The 19295-nt window shown below is 47.3% G+C and overlaps 1 protein-coding gene across 2 annotated transcripts in view; it reads right to left on the bottom strand.

The window, feature by feature from the left end:
* MPL (MPL proto-oncogene, thrombopoietin receptor) overlaps positions 1–19295 on the bottom strand; it is a 76885-nt gene that overhangs the window by 37697 nt on the left and 19893 nt on the right. For both annotated transcript variants that reach the window (XM_063939321.1, XM_063939322.1), the window contains 4 exons: positions 5158–5330; positions 4466–4620; positions 4018–4165; positions 1765–1870 (listed from right to left, as the gene is read on the bottom strand). In XM_063939321.1, the coding sequence (XP_063795391.1) occupies positions 1765–1870; positions 4018–4165; positions 4466–4620; positions 5158–5330 (582 nt within the window). The remainder of the gene's footprint in view (positions 1–1764; positions 1871–4017; positions 4166–4465; positions 4621–5157; positions 5331–19295) is intronic.

The following is a 19295-nucleotide window of genomic DNA, read 5'->3' as shown; positions in this document are numbered from 1 at the left end:
AGGAAAGTGTTACGGTATCCCTGCTGCTTCCAGATCACACGTGGACTGCATGCAGACACCAGCAGGGAAAGCATGTCGTTATGAAGTCTACATGTCTGGCGTCGTGGTCCCATCAGTAGCTTCTAATGTCTATTGGTTTACATGGGGGAGTTCATAGGTTCAAAAAGAGAGTAAATGGCCCATTTATCATTGTATATTTGCGGCTATATCCCCGTTTTCAGGGATTAGCCACAAATATTAAGTATGCCCCGAATGTAGGATACCTGCTGCGATTCCTCCATTGCCGTCAGCAGCCTCATCCCTCATAGGTTTCTATAGGGGATGCGATCCTGCCAGATTTATCAAAATCAGGAATGCAATGCATTCCCGATATTGGCCTCCGCAGCTAACGCCATCATTGTATCCTATGGGCTACACATCGCGATTGCAGCCGGCAAGAGGATTCCCCTGGAACCCTCCCCAGAATTGACCACTGTGCAGCATGGTCTGAGCGGAACGCGTGTGCGCAGACCCCATGGCGGTCCCCCCAGCACATAGCAGGAACGGGCTGCTTTCAGAGCACATGCAGGGACAGTGCTGGATAATACATTCAGCCTATAGAATCGCATATTGCAATGCGATCCTAGGCAGTAAGATCCCACTCAGATCATATGCAATATGTGATCCATGATAAATGGGCCCCTAAGGCCGTTTAAACCTCAGGAGGATAAACAACAGGGCTCTGAATTCTGCAGCTTAACATTGGCAGGGGTTGTAGCTAAAGGGTATTGTCTTCTTGTGAAGGGTTACGATAGCTAAACTTCCTAGATTTCTAACCTAAAACTGCGCTAAAGCCAAAACCCCCATTATTTATTTTAGTTATAAGGATTATCATTAAATGTGGCAGACAGTGGGCCTGATTCAATGATGTAATGCTGATATTTACGCAGCTGAGCGATTATCAAACAACTGTGCATTCCCTGCGGGCATATTGCGCACATACCAATGTCCCTTAGTGATGTCACTCACAATGATGATTTATTCTCAGAGTGATTGGAATCAGACCCAATATGCTTTCATACACTTACACGTAGGGCCATAACTAGATGCCCTGTGGGCAGAACCAGTTGCCGCCACAATCTAACTGCCTAGCCCGGCCACTCAAAATGCCATAAATGTAATCTAACACCCGGCGGGGTGTTACTACTGTCTGGGTGTAAGGGGTGTTACTACTGTGTGGGCATAATGTGTAAGTGGCACTACTACTGTGGGCATAATGTGTATAAGGGGTACTACTGTGTAGCATAACTTCAGTAAGGGGCTCTAGTGTGCGACGTAACATGTATAAGGTACACTACTGTGTAGTGTAATGTGAATAAGGTACTCTAGTGTGCGGCGTAATGTGTATAAGTGGTACTACTGTGTGGCATAACATGAATAAGAGATACTACTATGTGGTGTAAGGTGAATAAGGGACACTACTATGCGGTGTCATTTGAATTGGGGTACTGTTGTGTGACAACAACCTTTCCCATGAGACCACACCTCTTTTTGGAGCTGTCCCTATTTAAAAAAGGGGGCGGGCTACTAATGCTCTTTCTGGCACACAACACCAAAATGTGTAGTTACGGCTGTACTTACACGGACAGCTTCAATTCAGCTAAAGAATACAAGAATGATGTCTCTCAATATTGAGTCTGTGTGCAAGATTTTGAAACTATGCCTTCAACCTCCCCCCACCCCCCTCCCCCCACTTCATCTTGATTGGCACCTGGAGAGTATTACCTCTCTTGCTGATATCTGTAGGACCACTGCGCATTAGCAGACTTTCTATCCCACTTGCAGCAAACTTGAGACAGGTCAGAGGTAAAGCACATTAGCCCAATGATATCTGGAAAGGACAAATAAAAACACATCTTACAAATGTCTAATGTATTTAATAACATTTCTGATGGCTTCTTACAAATAGCGTCAAATACTACACAATTATAAATAGGGGATGCAGTTAATTTGCCAACGGTCGGGATCCTGGCGGTCAGAATATCGACGCTGGAATCCCGACCGCTGACAATGCTAACAGACAGAATTCTGACCGCTGACAATGCTGACAGCCGGAATCCCGACCGCTGACAATGCTGACAGCCGGAATACTGACCGCTGACAATGCTGACAGCCAGAATCCTGACCGCTGACAATGCTGACAGCCAGAATCCTGACCGCTGAGAATGCTGACAGTCAGAATCCTGACCGCTGACAATGCTGACAGCCAGAATACTGGCTAACAGGGGCGAGCACAGCATGGCGAGCGCAGCAAGCCCGGAAGGGGACTCTTGTTCGCCCCTCTCTGCCGGCATACTGACAGCCGGGCTGCAGTTGTCGGTATATCATACTGATCACTATAAATAGTACTAGTTATTAGGAAAGCCACCCTACAGTATTTGGGGTCCACTAACGGGCAGTGGCAGGAGGAGATATTTTGGGGATCTAATTACTAATAATTATTTATTGAGAAAAAACCCTTTCTCCAGTGTTTGTTCAGTAGATTTTCCCACCTGTTCCCTACTTACTTTGTAGCTGAGTAACACCATCTTGGGATGATGTTGCCCTATACTCATCTATGGGGGGCTAGCGAATCCAGTGGGGCTTTGCAAGGTGCCTCTATGTCAAAGCTCCTTGCGCATTCATTTTAAAGAGGATCCGCATTAAACAGCCGGTGAGAAGCAGAGAACCCTGGTCTAAGGTCTGAGTTTTCATCTAAACAGTGACGGATTTTAAATCTTTATCACCGTGAAAAGCAGGTTTGCAGTTTGTATAATGCCTGTGTAAACAGACCCATGAGATAGAGGCGCAGTGAGGAGTCCGGTAACCTCCCCTTCCTGACCGCTTCACTACTTTTCTGGGGGGTGCGGAGGATTAACCGAAAAATTGGGGTTATCCAACAACTTTTGGGAGAATAGACAAGTATGCACCAAGCCTAATTCTACACTGATCCAACACCAAATTTGGAAAGTAACGTTGCACCTGGGTAACTCCATCAAGTGAGGCAGATGTAAGATGTGCAGAGAGTTATAGGAGGGGTGTGTCCTAACGCAAATGTGAATCGCAGTGTAACAATAAAGCTGTCTACCATTCGTGGGCTACATGTAAAAGCAGTCAGTATTTACCCTGCATGCAAAAAAAATACGTTCCCGATTCAGAGATGAGACTGCTGCATCCGTTGGCGGACTTGCGTGTGCGATAATATGCAAATTATAGTGCCAGCCTTCCCCTTGTGCAGTAGCATGCCCCGGAGAGTGCAAACACTGAGATGCCCATTTTCTGCTCCCCTGTATGCAGGTGCACCACTGGTGGTTCTATACAGTCCACCATCAGCGCTCCGTCATGTCCAACATTAACATTTGCACCTTCCTATGCAGTGTCTCCATCTGGACATGGCCTCTGAGGAAGCGGCTGTGCATCTGAGAGCGTAGACACCTGTCACTGACACATCCCTGGCAGACCCATGTGGTGGATATTTTTACCTCACCTCCCAGACCCTACATAAACTACCTGTGGTGAACTATCAGTGGTTTGCACCACTCGATGGCCACCACTGGCTGCTGCTGGCTTGGCTGCAGTCCAATCAGAAATGGGGCGGGGCATAGCTACCTGCCAGGGGCGGGGTTAAGCTTTGTGTTTTGGGGTGGGGGGGCGGTAATTTGGTTCCACTCAGTTATCGATGACAGAGAACCATTGTCTCTCTGCCATCGATGAAAAAATCATCGAGCAGTTACATGTTTGTATTTTTGCTTTGCTCCTCTGAATTGGCTCTATTATGCGTAATTGTTATAAAATTAATAATTGTTGCTCTGCTCTTCTTTTACATATACGTAAACCATCATACTTATCTATCGATTACCCTTTTTTATGTACTGTCATTTATGCTTTGCTGCTCCACATCATTAAACTGCTTCTAGGAACATTCTTATATTACTTTCAACAATTCTGTTACCAAAATGTACTTAAAAATTTACTTTGTAATGTGCCACTGCCACCTACCTGCAGACAGTGGGCTGTAAAAGGTCACGACCTCTGACCAAGGGCCCCAGACTGAGGGTCCATCACCATTCCAAGACGTTCGCACCTGAAGATGGTAGCGCCGGCCAGGTATGAGCTGAGGAAGCTGGACTTCTTGGTCCAATACAGTCTGCATAGAAACAACCAAATGTAAATTTCTGTGCACCCCCAGAACCTTCTCCTCCCAAACCCTACATCCCTCTATGGTTCAATATGAGATTTTTAAATACATCTGTACCAATTATATAGCCCGAAATCTACTCATGGTTAGGTTCTGTTAGTATTTTAGATTATAAATTAATGGAGAAAAAATGCCACCATTGACTCGCTGCCACTGAGGTCTGGGGCACAAGTATGAAACGCTGGAAGTAATATTTCACAGATACCTGTTACATAAGGAAACTTCAGGGTTAGGAGAAAAATCACCCACCATTATTTTTTTCTCTGTTGCGTCCTCCGACCAATACTGCCCTTGGTATTGCAGAAGAAATGGCATATCATATTCCGGAGGTTTCCAGATGACATGGAACCGTTCAGAATTTACTTCCCATAAAACCGTGACATCACTTGGATTTTGTAATATTGCTATCAAGTCAAAAAGGAAAAACTCTGAAAACGGTTGGAAATTATGTGTGAGCAGGTGATGATATTGCAGAGTTATATAGGCACACACTATAAACAGCTCAGTTGCTTAACCAGTGGTGTTGGTTTATTAATAGATTGCAGTTACAGTCGTACTCACTGTTACATGCACACTGGTGAGGGAGCGGATCTTGAGCAGAGTGTATACTGCAAACCTACCTAGGGGGAGGTTGGGGGGTACTCTGTCATCCACACTATATTGGGAGAGGCTGGCTGCAAGCCTACAAAGTGATGAGAAACAGGGGACGTGACATGAGGCCATGCCCACAAAAAGTCATACACCAGGAGGTGTGGCCTCATGGGCACGATGGCATGCCTCTTTTCACACATCCACGCCTTAGGCGCGTGCAAGAAGTCTTGGAACTTAATGTGAAAATGTTGGCAGGTATGCAAGTCTATATAAAGTAATGTTACCCCTCATGCAAAGGGTCAGTAGGAGTTTCCTTTTAGTATTTTGTAGTGAATATTGTGCTTTCTTACCTATGAGTCCAACTTCAAATGAGCGTTTACTGAGGGTCAGATTTTTACTCTTGTCCTTCACTAACACATGAAGGTCAATGAACAAGCGGACGTCGTCGTGCTCGCAGACATAGAGTACTCGGCTGCCATTTTGTATAGTTTGTATAGTGATGTCACATTCCTCTTCCGGCTCCCTGTTGGGGGATGGGATGTAATACAGAGTATATCAGGTTCTTTATTCTGCCAGGTTCACATTCTTATCACTGTGGCAGCACAAGGTGCGTATTTGGAGACATTCCAACTAGAGATGAGCGCCTGAAATTTTTCGGGTTTTGTGTTTTGGTTTTGGGTTCGGTTCCGCGGCCGTGTTTTGGGTTCGAACGCGTTTTGGCAAAACCTCACCGAATTATTTTTGTCGGATTCGGGTGTGTTTTGGATTCGGGTGTTTTTTTCAAAAAACCCTAAAAAACAGCTTAAATCATAGAATTTGGGGGTAATTTTGATCCCAACGTATTATTAACCTCAAAAAACATAATTTACACTCATTTTCAGCCTATTCTGAACACATCACACCTCACAATATTATTTTTAGTCCTAAAATTTGCACCGAGGTCGCTGTGTGAGTAAGATAAGCGACCCTAGTGGCCGACACAAACACCGGGCCCATCTAGGAGTGGCACTGCAGTGTCACGCAGGATGTCCCTTCCAAAAAACCCTCCCCAAACAGCACATGACGCAAAGAAAAAAAGAGGCGCAATGAGGTAGCTGTGTGAGTAAGATTAGCGACCCTAGTGGCCGACACAAACACCGGGCCCATCTAGGAGTGGCACTGCAGTGTCACGCAGGATGTCCCTTCCAAAAAACCCTCCCCAAACAGCACATGACGCAAAGAAAAAAAGAGGCGCAATGAGGTAGCTGACTGTGTGAGAAAGATAAGCGACCCTAGTGGCCGACACAAACACCGGGCCCATCTAGGAGTGGCACTGCAGTGTCACGCAGGATGGCCCTTCCAAAAAACCCTCCCCAAACAGCACATGACGCAAAGAAAAAAAGAGGCGCAATGAGGTAGCTGACTGTGTGAGTAAGATTAGCGACCCTAGTGGCCGACACAAACACCGGGCACATCTAGGAGTGGCACTGCAGTGTCACGCAGGATGTCCCTTCCAAAAAACCCTCCCCAAACAGCACATGACGCAAAGAAAAAAAGAGGCGCAATGAGGTAGCTGTGTGAGTAAGATTAGCGACCCTAGTGGCCGACACAAACACCGGGCCCATCTAGGAGTGGCACTGCAGTGTCACGCAGGATGTCCCTTCCAAAAAACCCTCCCCAATCAGCACATGATGCAAAGAAAAAGAAAAGAAAAAAGAGGTGCAAGATGGAATTATCCTTGAGCCCTCCCACCCACCCTTATGTTGTATAAACAAAACAGGACATGCACACTTTAACCAACCCATCATTTCAGTGACAGGGTCTGCCACACGACTGTGACTGATATGACGGGTTGGTTTGGACCCCCCCCAAAAAAGAAGCAATTAATCTCTCCTTGCACAAACTGGCTCTACAGAGGCAAGATGTCCACCTCATCTTCACCCTCCGATATATCACCGTGTACATCCCCCTCCTCACAGATTATCAATTCGTCCCCACTGGAATCCACCATCTCAGCTCCCTGTGTACTTTGTGGAGGCAATTGCTGCTGGTCAATGTCTCCGCGGAGGAATTGATTATAATTCATTTTAATGAACATCATCTTCTCCACATTTTCTGGATGTAACCTCGTACGCCGATTGCTGACAAGGTGAGCGGCGGCACTAAACACTCTTTCGGAGTACACACTTGTGGGAGGGCAACTTAGGTAGAATAAAGCCAGTTTGTGCAAGGGCCTCCAAATTGCCTCTTTTTCCTGCCAGTATAAGTACGGACTGTGTGACGTGCCTACTTGGATGCGGTCACTCATATAATCCTCCACCATTCTATCAATGTTGAGAGAATCATATGCAGTGACAGTAGACGACATGTCCGTAATCGTTGTCAGGTCCTTCAGTCCGGACCAGATGTCAGCATCAGCAGTCGCTCCAGACTGCCCTGCATCACCGCCAGCGGGTGGGCTCGGAATTCTGAGCCTTTTCCTCGCACCCCCAGTTGCGGGAGAATGTGAAGGAGGAGATGTTGACAGGTCGCGTTCCGCTTGACTTGACAATTTTGTCACCAGCAGGTCTTTCAACCCCAGCAGACCTGTGTCTGCCGGAAAGAGAGATCCAAGGTAGGCTTTAAATCTAGGATCGAGCACGGTGGCCAAAATGTAGTGCTCTGATTTCAACAGATTGACCACCCGTGAATCCTTGTTAAGCGAATTAAGGGCTGCATCCACAAGTCCCACATGCCTAGCGGAATCGCTCCGTGTTAGCTCCTTCTTCAATGCCTCCAGCTTCTTCTGCAAAAGCCTGATGAGGGGAATGACCTGACTCAGGCTGGCAGTGTCTGAACTGACTTCACGTGTGGCAAGTTCAAAGGGCATCAGAACCTTGCACAACGTTGAAATCATTCTCCACTGCACTTGAGACAGGTGCATTCCACCTACTATATCGTGCTCAATTGTATAGGCTTGAATGGCCTTTTGCTGCTCCTCCAACCTCTGAAGCATATAGAGGGTTGAATTCCACCTCGTTACCACTTCTTGCTTCAGATGATGGCAGGGCAGGTTCAGTAGTTTTTGGTGGTGCTCCAGTTTTCTGTACGTGGTGCCTGTACGCCGAAAGTGTCCCGCAATTCTTCTGGCCACCGACAGCATCTCTTGCACGCCCCTGTCGTTTTTTTAAAAATTCTGCACCACCAAATTCAAGGTATGTGCAAAACATGGGACGTGCTGGAATTGGCCCAGATTTAATGCACACACAATATTGCTGGCGTTGTCCGATGCCACAAATCCACAGGAGAGTCCAATTGGGGTAAGCCATTCCGCGATGATCTTCCTCAGTTGCCGTAAGAGGTTTTCAGCTGTGTGCGTATTCTGGAAAGCGGTGATACAAAGCGTAGCCTGCCTAGGAAAGAGTTGGCGTTTGCGAGATGCTGCTACTGGTGCCGCCGCTGCTGTTCTTGCGGCGGGAGTCCATACATCTACCCAGTGGGCTGTCACAGTCATATAGTCCTGACCCTGCCCTGCTCCACTTGTCCACATGTCCGTGGTTAAGTTGACATTGGGTACAGCTGCATTTTTTAGGACACTGGTGACTCTTTTTCTGAGGTCTGTGTACATTTTCGGTATCGCCTGCCTAGAGAAATGGAACCTAGATGGTATTTGGTACCGGGGACACAGTACCTCCAACAAGTCTCTAGTTGGCTCTGCAGTAATGATGGATACCGGAACCACGTTTCTCACCACCCAGGATGCCAAGGCCTCAGTTATCCGCTTTGCAGTAGGATGACTGCTGTGATATTTCATCTTCCTCGCAAAGGACTGTTGAACAGTCAATTGCTTACTGGAAGTAGTACAAGTGGGCTTACGACTTCCCCTCTGGGATGACCATCGACTCCCAGCGGCAACAACAGCAGCGCCAGCAGCAGTAGGCGTTACACGCAAGGATGCATCGGAGGAATCCCAGGCAGGAGAGGACTCGTCAGACTTGCCAGTGACATGGCCTGCAGGACTATTGGCATTCCTGGGGAAGGAGGAAATTGACACTGAGGGAGTTGGTGGGGTGGTTTGCGTGAGCTTGGTTACAAGAGGAAGGGATTTACTGGTCAGTGGACTGCTTCCGCTGTCACCCAAAGTTTTTGAACTTGTCACTGACTTATTATGAATGCGCTGCAGGTGACGTATAAGGGAGGATGTTCCGAGGTGGTTAACGTCCTTACCCCTACTTATTACAGCTTGACAAAGGGAACACACGGCTTGACACCTGTTGTCCGCATTTCTGGTGAAATACCTCCACACCGAAGAGCTGATTTTTTTGGTATTTTCACCTGGCATGTCAACGGCCATATTCCTCCCACGGACAACAGGTGTCTCCCCGGGTGCCTGACTTAAACAAACCACCTCACCATCAGAATCCTCCTGGTCAATTTCCTCCCCAGCGCCAGCAACACCCATATCCTCCTCATCCTGGTGTACTTCAACACTGACATCTTCAATCTGACTATCAGGAACTGGACTGCGGGTGCTCCTTCCAGCACTTGCAGGGGGCGTGCAAATGGTGGAAGGCGCATGCTCTTCACCTCCAGTGTTGGGAAGGTCAGGCATCGCAACCGACACAATTGGACTCTCCTTGTGGATTTGGGATTTCGAAGAACGCACAGTTCTTTGCGGTGCTTTTGCCAGCTTGAGTCTTTTCAGTTTTCTAGCGAGAGGCTGAGTGCTTCCATCCTCATGTGAAGCTGAACCACTAGCCATGAACATAGGCCAGGGCCTCAGCCGTTCCTTGCCACTCCGTGTGGTAAATGGCATATTGGCAAGTTTACGCTTCTCCTCCGACAATTTTATTTTAGGTTTTGGAGTCCTTTTTTTTCTGATATTTGGTGTTTTGGATTTGACATGCTCTGTACTATGACATTGGGCATCGGCCTTGGCAGACGACGTTGCTGGCATTTCATCGTCTCGGCCATGACTAGTGGCAGCAGCTTCAGCACGAGGTGGAAGTGGATCTTGATCTTTCCCTAATTTTGGAACCTCAACTTTTTTGTTCTCCATATTTTATAGGCAGAACTAAAAGGCACCTCAGGTAAACAATGGAGATGGATGGATTGGATACTAGTATTGGATACCTGCCGACTGCCGACACAGAGGTAGCCACAGCCGTGAACTACCGCACTGTACACTGGTTGATAAAGAGATAGTAGTATACTCGTAACAACTAGTATGACACTATGACGACGGTATAAAGAATGAAAAAAAAACCACGGTTAGGTGGTATATATTATAATAATAATACAATTATGGATGGACGGACTGCCTGCCGACTGCCGACACAGAGGTAGCCACAGCCGTGAACTACCGCACTGTACACTGGTTGATAAAGAGATAGTAGTATACTCGTAACAACTAGTATGACACTATGACGGTATAAAGAATGAAAAAAAAACCACGGTTAGGTGGTATATATTATAATAATAATACAATTATGGATGGACGGACTGCCTGCCGACTGCCGACACAGAGGTAGCCACAGCCGTGAACTACCGCACTGTACACTGGTTGATAAAGAGATAGTAGTATACTCGTAACAACTAGTATGACACTATGACGACGGTATAAAGAATGAAAAAAAAACCACGGTTAGGTGGTATATATTATAATAATAATACAATTATGGATGGACGGACTGCCTGCCGACTGCCGACACAGAGGTAGCCACAGCCGTGAACTACCGCACTGTACACTGGTTGATAAAGAGATAGTAGTATACTCGTAACAACTAGTATGACACTATGACGACGGTATAAAGAATGAAAAAAAAACCACGGTTAGGTGGTATATATTATAATAATAATACAATTATGGATGGACGGACTGCCTGCCGACTGCCGACACAGAGGTAGCCACAGCCGTGAACTACCGCACTGTACACTGGTTGATAAAGAGATAGTAGTATACTCGTAACAACTAGTATGACACTATGACGACGGTATAAAGAATGAAAAAAAAACCACGGTTAGGTGGTATATATTATAATAATAATACAATTATGGATGGACGGACTGCCTGCCGACTGCCGACACAGAGGTAGCCACAGCCGTGAACTACCGCACTGTACACTGGTTGATAAAGAGATAGTAGTATACTCGTAACAACTAGTATGACACTATGACGACGGTATAAAGAATGAAAAAAAAACCACGGTTAGGTGGTATATATTATAATAATAATACAATTATGGATGGACGGACTGCCTGCCGACTGCCGACACAGAGGTAGCCACAGCCGTGAACTACCGCACTGTACACTGGTTGATAAAGAGATAGTAGTATACTCGTAACAACTAGTATGACACTATGACGACGGTATAAAGAATGAAAAAAAAACCACGGTTAGGTGGTATATATTATAATAATAATACAATTATGGATGGACGGACTGCCTGCCGACTGCCGACACAGAGGTAGCCACAGCCGTGAACTACCGCACTGTACACTGGTTGATAAAGAGATAGTAGTATACTCGTAACAACTAGTATGACACTATGACGGTATAAAGAATGAAAAAAAAACCACGGTTAGGTGGTATATATTATAATAATAATACAATTATGGATGGACGGACTGCCTGCCGACTGCCGACACAGAGGTAGCCACAGCCGTGAACTACCGCACTGTACACTGGTTGATAAAGAGATAGTAGTATACTCGTAACAACTAGTATGACACTATGACGGTATAAAGAATGAAAAAAAAACCACGGTTAGGTGGTATATATTATAATAATAATACAATTATGGATGGACGGACTGCCTGCCGACTGCCGACACAGAGGTAGCCACAGCCGTGAACTACCGCACTGTACACTGGTTGATAAAGAGATAGTAGTATACTCGTAACAACTAGTATGACACTATGACGGTATAAAGAATGAAAAAAAAACCACGGTTAGGTGGTATATATTATAATAATAATACAATTATGGATGGACGGACTGCCTGCCGACTGCCGACACAGAGGTAGCCACAGCCGTGAACTACCGCACTGTACACTGGTTGATAAAGAGATAGTAGTATACTCGTAACAACTAGTATGACACTATGACGGTATAAAGAATGAAAAAAAAACCACGGTTAGGTGGTATATATTATAATAATAATACAATTATGGATGGACGGACTGCTGCCGACTGCCGACACAGAGGTAGCCACAGCCGTGAACTACCGCACTGTACACTGGTTGATAAAGAGATAGTAGTATACTCGTAACAACTAGTATGACACTATGACGACGGTATAAAGAAAGAAAAAAAAATACCACGGTTAGGTGGTATATATTGTAATACAATTATGGATGGACGGACTGCCTGCCGAGTTCCGACTGCCGACACAGAGGTAGCCACAGCCGTGAACTACCGCACTGTACTGTGTCTGCTGCTAATATAGACTGGTTGATAAAGAGATAGTATACAATACATACAACAATATACTACTATACTGGTGGTCAGGCACTGGTCACCACTAGTCACACTGGCAGTGGCACTCCTGCAGCAAAAGTGTGCACTGTTTAATTTTAAATTAATATAATATTATGTACTCCTGGGGGCTCCTGCTATAACAACCTGCAGTGCTCCCCAGTCTCCCCCACAATTATTATAAGCTTTGCCTTTTATACATTGATGTGCAGCACACTGGGCTGAGCTGAGTGCACACAGACTGAGTCACACTGTGTGACTGGCTGCTGCTGTGTATCGTTTTTTTTCAGGCAGAGAACGGATATAGCAGAGAACGGATATATTAAAATAAATAAAAGTTAACTAACAACAACTGCACTGGTCACTGTGGTAAACTCTGTCTGACTCTGCACAATCTCTCTCTCTCTTCTAATCTAATTTCTAATGGAGAGGACGCCAGCCACGTCCTCTCCCTATCAATCTCAATGCACGTGTGAAAATGGCGGCGACGCGCGGCTCCTTATATAGAATCCGAGTCTCGCGAGAATCCGACAGCGTCATGATGACGTTCGGGCGCGCTCGGGTTAACCGAGCAAGGCGGGAGGATCCGAGTCTGCTCGGACCCGTGAAAAAAACATGAAGTTCGTGCGGGTTCGGTTTCAGAGAAACCGAACCCGCTCATCTCTAATTCCAACAGACTGCAACAAACAGGCCTATACACTTGGCGACTCCAAGACATAAACGCACAAATAGCATGTAGTACACGCACACAGCAGTCTTATTAAGAAACAATGGGGTCATTCCGACCCATTCGCACGCATCGGTTTGTCGCTGCGGTGCGAATGGGTCCGGAATGCGCATGCGCAACGTGCGCAATGCGCACGCGCGTTGTTGCCCGTTACGATGCGGATTACGAAGAAAGCGGTCGCAGCGGCGGCCGCAAGAATATTGACAGAAAGAAGACGTTCCTGGGCGTCACCAGACCATTGGCGGCCGTTTTCGGGGAGTGGTGGAGAAAACGCAGGTGTGGTCAGAAGAACGGAGAGCGTATGTCTGACGTCAAAGCTGGGACCTGCATCGCTGGAACCGTCGCATAGGGTAAGTAGATGACGTCTAGGGCTAGTCTTCTTTTACACAAAACTTTTTTAGCTTAGCAGGGCTGCACAAGCAATCGCAGCCCTGCTATGCCAAAATACACTCCCCCATAGGCGTGGACTAGTTGATCGCACCAGCAGCAAAAAGTTGCTGGCTGCGATCAACTCGGAATGACCACCTATGAAAAGAGAGAACAGAGAGGGGAAAGGGAGAGGTGTGCCATAGTCCACAGTAGTATAATACATTATATGATATCCATTTAAGTCAATATGAAATAAAAGCATATTTTAAAATGCAGAATTATACAAGCGTGAGCATACGATAAAGAAGTGAAATCACATTTAAATATGAATTTAAAAAAAAGAAAGATAAACAAAAACTGCACTTATTACTTTGTATACATGTGAGATGTTGGCAGGCAGTACTAATGTCTTTGCCAGTGGGTCACTGTTTGCACTGCAGCTGTACATAGCAAGTTGTGGTCAATGGTTAAGTTTGTTCAATGTTGAAGAAATGTACATGGCGCCACCTAGAGGCTAGCTGAAGGCATTGCTTAGGCAGTCACATGATACATTGCTGTACTTTTGCCTTCACTCGTGTTTATTCTAGTGATGTGCACCGGACATTTTTCGGGTTTTGTGTTTTGGTTTTGGATTCGGTTCTGTGGCCGTGTTTTGGATTCGGACGCGTTTTGGCAAAACCTCACCGAAATTTTTTTGTCGGATTCGGGTGTGTTTTGGATTCGGGTGTTTTTTTCAAAAAACCCTAAAAAACAGCTTAAATTATAGAATTTGGGGGTCATTTTGATCCCATAGTATTATTAACCTCATGTTCTATTCTGAACACCTCACAATATTATTTTTAGTCCTAAAATTTGCACCGAGGTCGCTGGATGGCTAAGCTAAGCGACACAAGTGGCCGACACAAACACCTGACCCATCTAGGAGTGGCACTTCAGTGTCAGGCGGGATGGCACTTCAAAAAAATAGTCCCCAAACAGCACATGATGCAAAGAAAAAAAGAGGCGCACCAAGGTTGCTGTGTGACTAAGCTAAGCGACACAAGTGGCCGACACAAACACCTGGCCCATCTAGGAGTGGCACTGCAGAGTCAGACAGGATGGCACTGCAAAAAAATTGTCCCCAAACAGCACATGATGCAAAGAAAAATGAAAGAAAAAAGAGGTGCAAGATGGAATTGTCCTTGGGCCCTCCCACCCACCCTTATGTTGCATAAACAGGACATGCACACTTTAACGAACCCATCATTTCAGCGACAGGGTCTGCCACACGACTGTTACTGAAATGACTGGTTGGTTTGGGCCCCCACCAAAAAAGAAGCAATCAATCTCTCCTTGCACAAACTGGCTCTACAGAGGCAAGATGTCCACCTCATCATCATCCTCCGATTCCTCACCCCTTTCACTGTGTACATCCCCCTTCTCACAGATTATTAATTCGTCCTCACTGGAATCCACCATCTCAGATCCCTGTGTAATTTCTGGAGGCAATTGCTGGTGAATGTCTCCACGGAGGAATTGATTATAATTCATTTTGATGAACATCATCTTCTCCACATTTTCTGGAAGTAACCTCGTACGCCGATTTCTGACAAGGTGAGCGGCTGCACTAAACACTCTTTCGGAGTACACACTGGAGGGAGGGCAACTTAGGTAGAATAAAGCCAGTTTGTGCAAGGGCCTCCAAATTGCCTCTTTTTCCTGCCAGTATACGTACGGACTGTCTGACGTGCCTACTTGGATGCGGTCACTCATATAATCCTCCACCATTCTTTCAATGGTGAGAGAATCATATGCAGTGACAGTAGACGACATGTCAGTAATCGTTGGCAGGTCCTTCAGTCCGGACCAGATGTCAGCACTCGCTCCAGACTGCCCTGCATCACCGCCAGCGGGTGGGCTCTGAATTCTTAGCCTTTTCCTCGCACCCCCAGTTGCGGGAGAATGTGAAGGAGGAGATGTTGACGGGTCACGTTCCGATTGACTTAACAATTTTCTCACCAGCAGGTCTTTGAACCTCTGCAGACTTGTGTCTGCCGGAAAGAGAGATACAACGTAGGTTTTAAATCTAGGATCGAGCATGGTGGCCAAAATGTAGTGCTCTGATTTCAACAGATTGACCACCCGTGAATCCTGGTTAAGCGAATGAAGGGCTCCATCCACAAGTCCCACATGCCTAGCGGAATAGCTCTGTTTTAGCTCCTCCTTCAATGTCTCCAGCTTCTTCTGCAAAAGCCTGATGAGGGGAATGACCTGACTCAGGCTGGCAGTGTCTGAACTGACTTCACGTGTGGCAAGTTCAAAGGGTTGCAGAACCTTGCACAACGTTGAAATCATTCTCCACTGCGCTTGAGTCAGGTGCATTGCCCCTCCTTTGCCTATATCGTGGGCAGATGTATAGGCTTGAATGGCCTTTTGCTGCTCCTCCATCCTCTGAAGCATATAGAGGGTTGAATTCCACCTCGTTACCACCTCTTGCTTTAGATGATGGCAGGGCAGGTTCAGGACTGTTTGGTGGTGCTCCAGTCTTCTGTACGCGGTGGCTGAATGCCGAAAGTGGCCCGCAATTCTTCGGGCCACCGACAGCATCTCTTGCACGCCTCTGTCGTTTTTTAAATAATTCTACACCACCAAATTCAAAGTATGTGCAAAACATGGGACGTGCTGGAATTTGCCCAGATGTAATGCACGCACAATATTGCTGGCGTTGTCCGATGTCACAAATCCCCAGGAGAGTCCAATTGGGGTAAGCCATTCTGCGATGATCTTCCTCAGTTTCCGTAAGAGGTTGTCAGCTGTGTGCCTCTTATGGAAAGCGGTGATACAAAGCGTAGCCTGCCTAGGAACGAGTTGGCATTTGCGAGATGCTGCTACTGGTGCCTCCGCTGCTGTTCTTGCTGCGGGAGGCAATACATCTACCCAGTGGGCTGTCACAGTCATATAGTCCTGAGTCTGCCCTGCTCCACTTGTCCACATGTCCTGTTATGAACCACAGGTAGTGGTTCATTCCTATTTTATGTTTATAAAGTTGTCTTGCATGCCAGGATTTCCTGTTGCTCTGTTTTAGAATACCCTTGTCTGCTGCCGCTGGTGAGTCTGTGTAATTGCAGCTTGTTCCCATGTGTTCAGCCTCACCTGGCTGCTAATTGCATCTTGTCAGTTTGGAGTCATGCAACAGGGCAGCTGCATGAGATTATTAATTAGGCCTCTCTGTTATATGCTGGCTGACTGCAATTCACAGACGCTGGTGATATTTCTGGGTATCTAGTCTGCTTGAGTTCTGAGCTTGTTCCTGCCAATTCCTGAGCTCCTGTGTAGCAGTGTCTGTCGAACTGCTTCCTGTGTCGATTCCTGTGTCAGTCCCTGTGTCGATTCCTATGTCTGATCCCGTGTCCTGCCGTGAGGCATTCCTGTCCTGAGGTCCAGTGCCTTTGCCTGTGCCTGGTCAAGTTTCTGGCTTCTTGGTGTCCACCGGTCTTTCGTTTGGGATTCTGCCTGTCCTCCAGTTCTAAGAGTCTGTGTCAGCAGCATTGGGAGTTCCTGTCCGTTTGCCAGTATTCGTACCGGTTCCGTGAGTAGCGGCTCTGCCGCGTCCGTCGGCCTAGGCCGCTGTATTCCATTATTATTTCTGTCACTGGTGTGTTGCAGAGGGTTCTGCTTATGCTGTCACCGCCGGTACACAAAAGTATTGTGTGGGCGTGTGGTCAGCATTTCCTTTGTTGTTCTTTTCCTTTGGCGGCAAACCGCACATACATTTAGTTTTAGGCTAGTTAGTAGCCCCTGGCTTTTGGTTGTTTCAGTAAGAGGGCCCCTTGTTATCACCCTGTCTCGGTACACTCTTTGTCTCTCATTAAGACCTGAGGGGGCATCGAAGTTGGGCAGACGTAATCCGCCCTTCAAACGCGGCTGCCATGGGCTCAAGCAACCAAAGTCTCGCAAGAGTGTACTGACAGCACGGGCGAGACAACGGAGATAGGGCGCCAGGGGCTATTCCCTTTCCATTCCCCTTTCCCAGCATTACGTTCCAGTGCTCCGGTCCTTGCAATAAGATCTCCTCAGACCAGAGTGCTGGAATCATAACATTATCACCAGCCATACCACAAAAAAGAAATAAAACTTTTTTTCTTTTTTGGCCCAGTCCAGTGTCTAGTCTAGAATCCAGTCTTGTGCAGAATCCAGTCCGGTGTTTAGAATCCAGTCCGGTGTTTAGAATCCAGTCCGGTGTTTAAAAAAAAAAATTAGTCTTGTTTTGTCTAGTTTAAAAATTCAGTCTTGCCTTGTCTATTCTTGCCTTGTCTAGTCTTGCCTTGTCTAGTCTTGCCTTGTCTTGTCTAGTTTTAAATCCTCCTATGTCTACTATGCAAGCCCTGCAGGCATCTCTCTCAGCCCTGAACTCTGCTTTCAGTGCTTTGAGACCAGAGCGACTAGAAGTTTTGCAGCAATCCTTAAAGCAACTGCAAAACCTTCTGACTAAAATCTTGCTCATCTTGCCAGAAGTCGTTGAGAGTACATCTATCTCTAAAGAGACTCTTGTTCACAGTATGGTGACAAGAGAATCCTCTGGTTTAATTGAAGAGAAAAGGTTTAAAAGTTTTCTGCGGCCCAGGCTCTCAGAAGAGGAGCGTCTGCGTCGCAGAAACTTAAACTTATGCCTATATTGTGGGGGTTTAGGCCACTATCTGCAGACCTGTGAGTTGCGCAAGCCAAAGTGTGGTGACGAGTCTTGCCCTCTGGCCAAGTTGAGTCAGGATACAAGACCTACTCCTGTCTCTACTGTGGCAGAGGTACTTGTCACACAACCCACACTAAAAAGCTCTCTGTCCTATAATTGGGGTCCTTGGGCAAGGGAGCCCCATTATAGATTTAGGAATCAAAAGAGAATGTTTCTCTCCTCTCTTGAGGTTCCTGTTGAAGCAGAGTTGCAAGCCCCTGGAGTGGTGCCCGATGCCCAGGTTCCTGGAGTGGTGCCCGATGCCCAGGTTCCTGGAGTGGTGCCCGATGCCCAGGGTTCTGGAGTGGTGCCCAGGGTCCTGGAGTGGTGCCCGTTGCCCAGGGTCCTGGAGTGGTGCCCGTTGCCCAGGGTCCTGGAGTGGTGCCCATTGCCCAGGGTCCTGGAGTGGTGCCCGTTGCCCAGAGTGCTGGAGCGGTACCCGATGCCCAGAGTGCTGGAGCGGTACCCGATGCCCAGAGTGCTGGAGCGGTACCCGATGCCCAGAGTGCTGGAGCGGTACCCGATGCTCTAGCTTATAGAGGGACATCAAATATTTTAGCTCAGGTTTCCATACCAGAAGGGGTCTCAGAAGCTGTTACCCCAGGTAGGGACTTGAAAAGCGCAACCCCAGAAAGGGTATCTGAAACCATAGTTCTAGAAGGGAACTCGAGAAGCAAAACCCCAGAAGGGATCTTTGAAGTAATATCCCCAAGTGGGGTCTCGAGAGATGCAGCCTCTAAGAAGGGTCTAGAGGTCGCTTCCCCAGGAAAGAACTTAAGAGGTGTAGCATTAGTGAAGGTGCTGAAGGTTATAGCTTCAGCAAAAGTTCCAGAAGTCATAGTCCCGGGAGAAGTTTCGATAATTATCGACTCAGAGAGGGAGGCCGATGGCTCGGTCCCAGTGGGGGAGGCCGACGGCCCGGTCCCAGTAAAAGAATCGGAGGCCACTGCCCCAGCGGGGTTCCCGGAGGCCACTGCCCCAGCGGGGTTCCCGGAGGCCACTGCCCCAGCGGGGTTCCCGGAGGCCACTGCCCCAGCGGGGTTCCCGGAGGCCACTGCCCCAGCGGGTTCCCGGAGGCCACTGCCCCAGCGGCCACTGCCCCGGGTGGGGTTCAGAAAGTCACTGCCCCGGGTGGGGTTCAGAAAGTCACTGCCCCGGGTGTGGTTCAGAAAGTCACTGCCCCGGGAGGGGTTCAGAAAGTCACTGCCCCGGGTGGGGTTCAGAGAGTCTCAGCCTCGAGTAAGGTCAA

Source organism: Pseudophryne corroboree, chromosome 9 (assembly GCF_028390025.1).
Source record: "Pseudophryne corroboree isolate aPseCor3 chromosome 9, aPseCor3.hap2, whole genome shotgun sequence".
Taxonomy (NCBI): Eukaryota; Metazoa; Chordata; class Amphibia; order Anura; family Myobatrachidae; genus Pseudophryne; species Pseudophryne corroboree.
The sequence above is the reverse complement of the archived record's forward strand: the minus strand, read 5'-3'. Positions and strand labels throughout refer to the sequence as shown.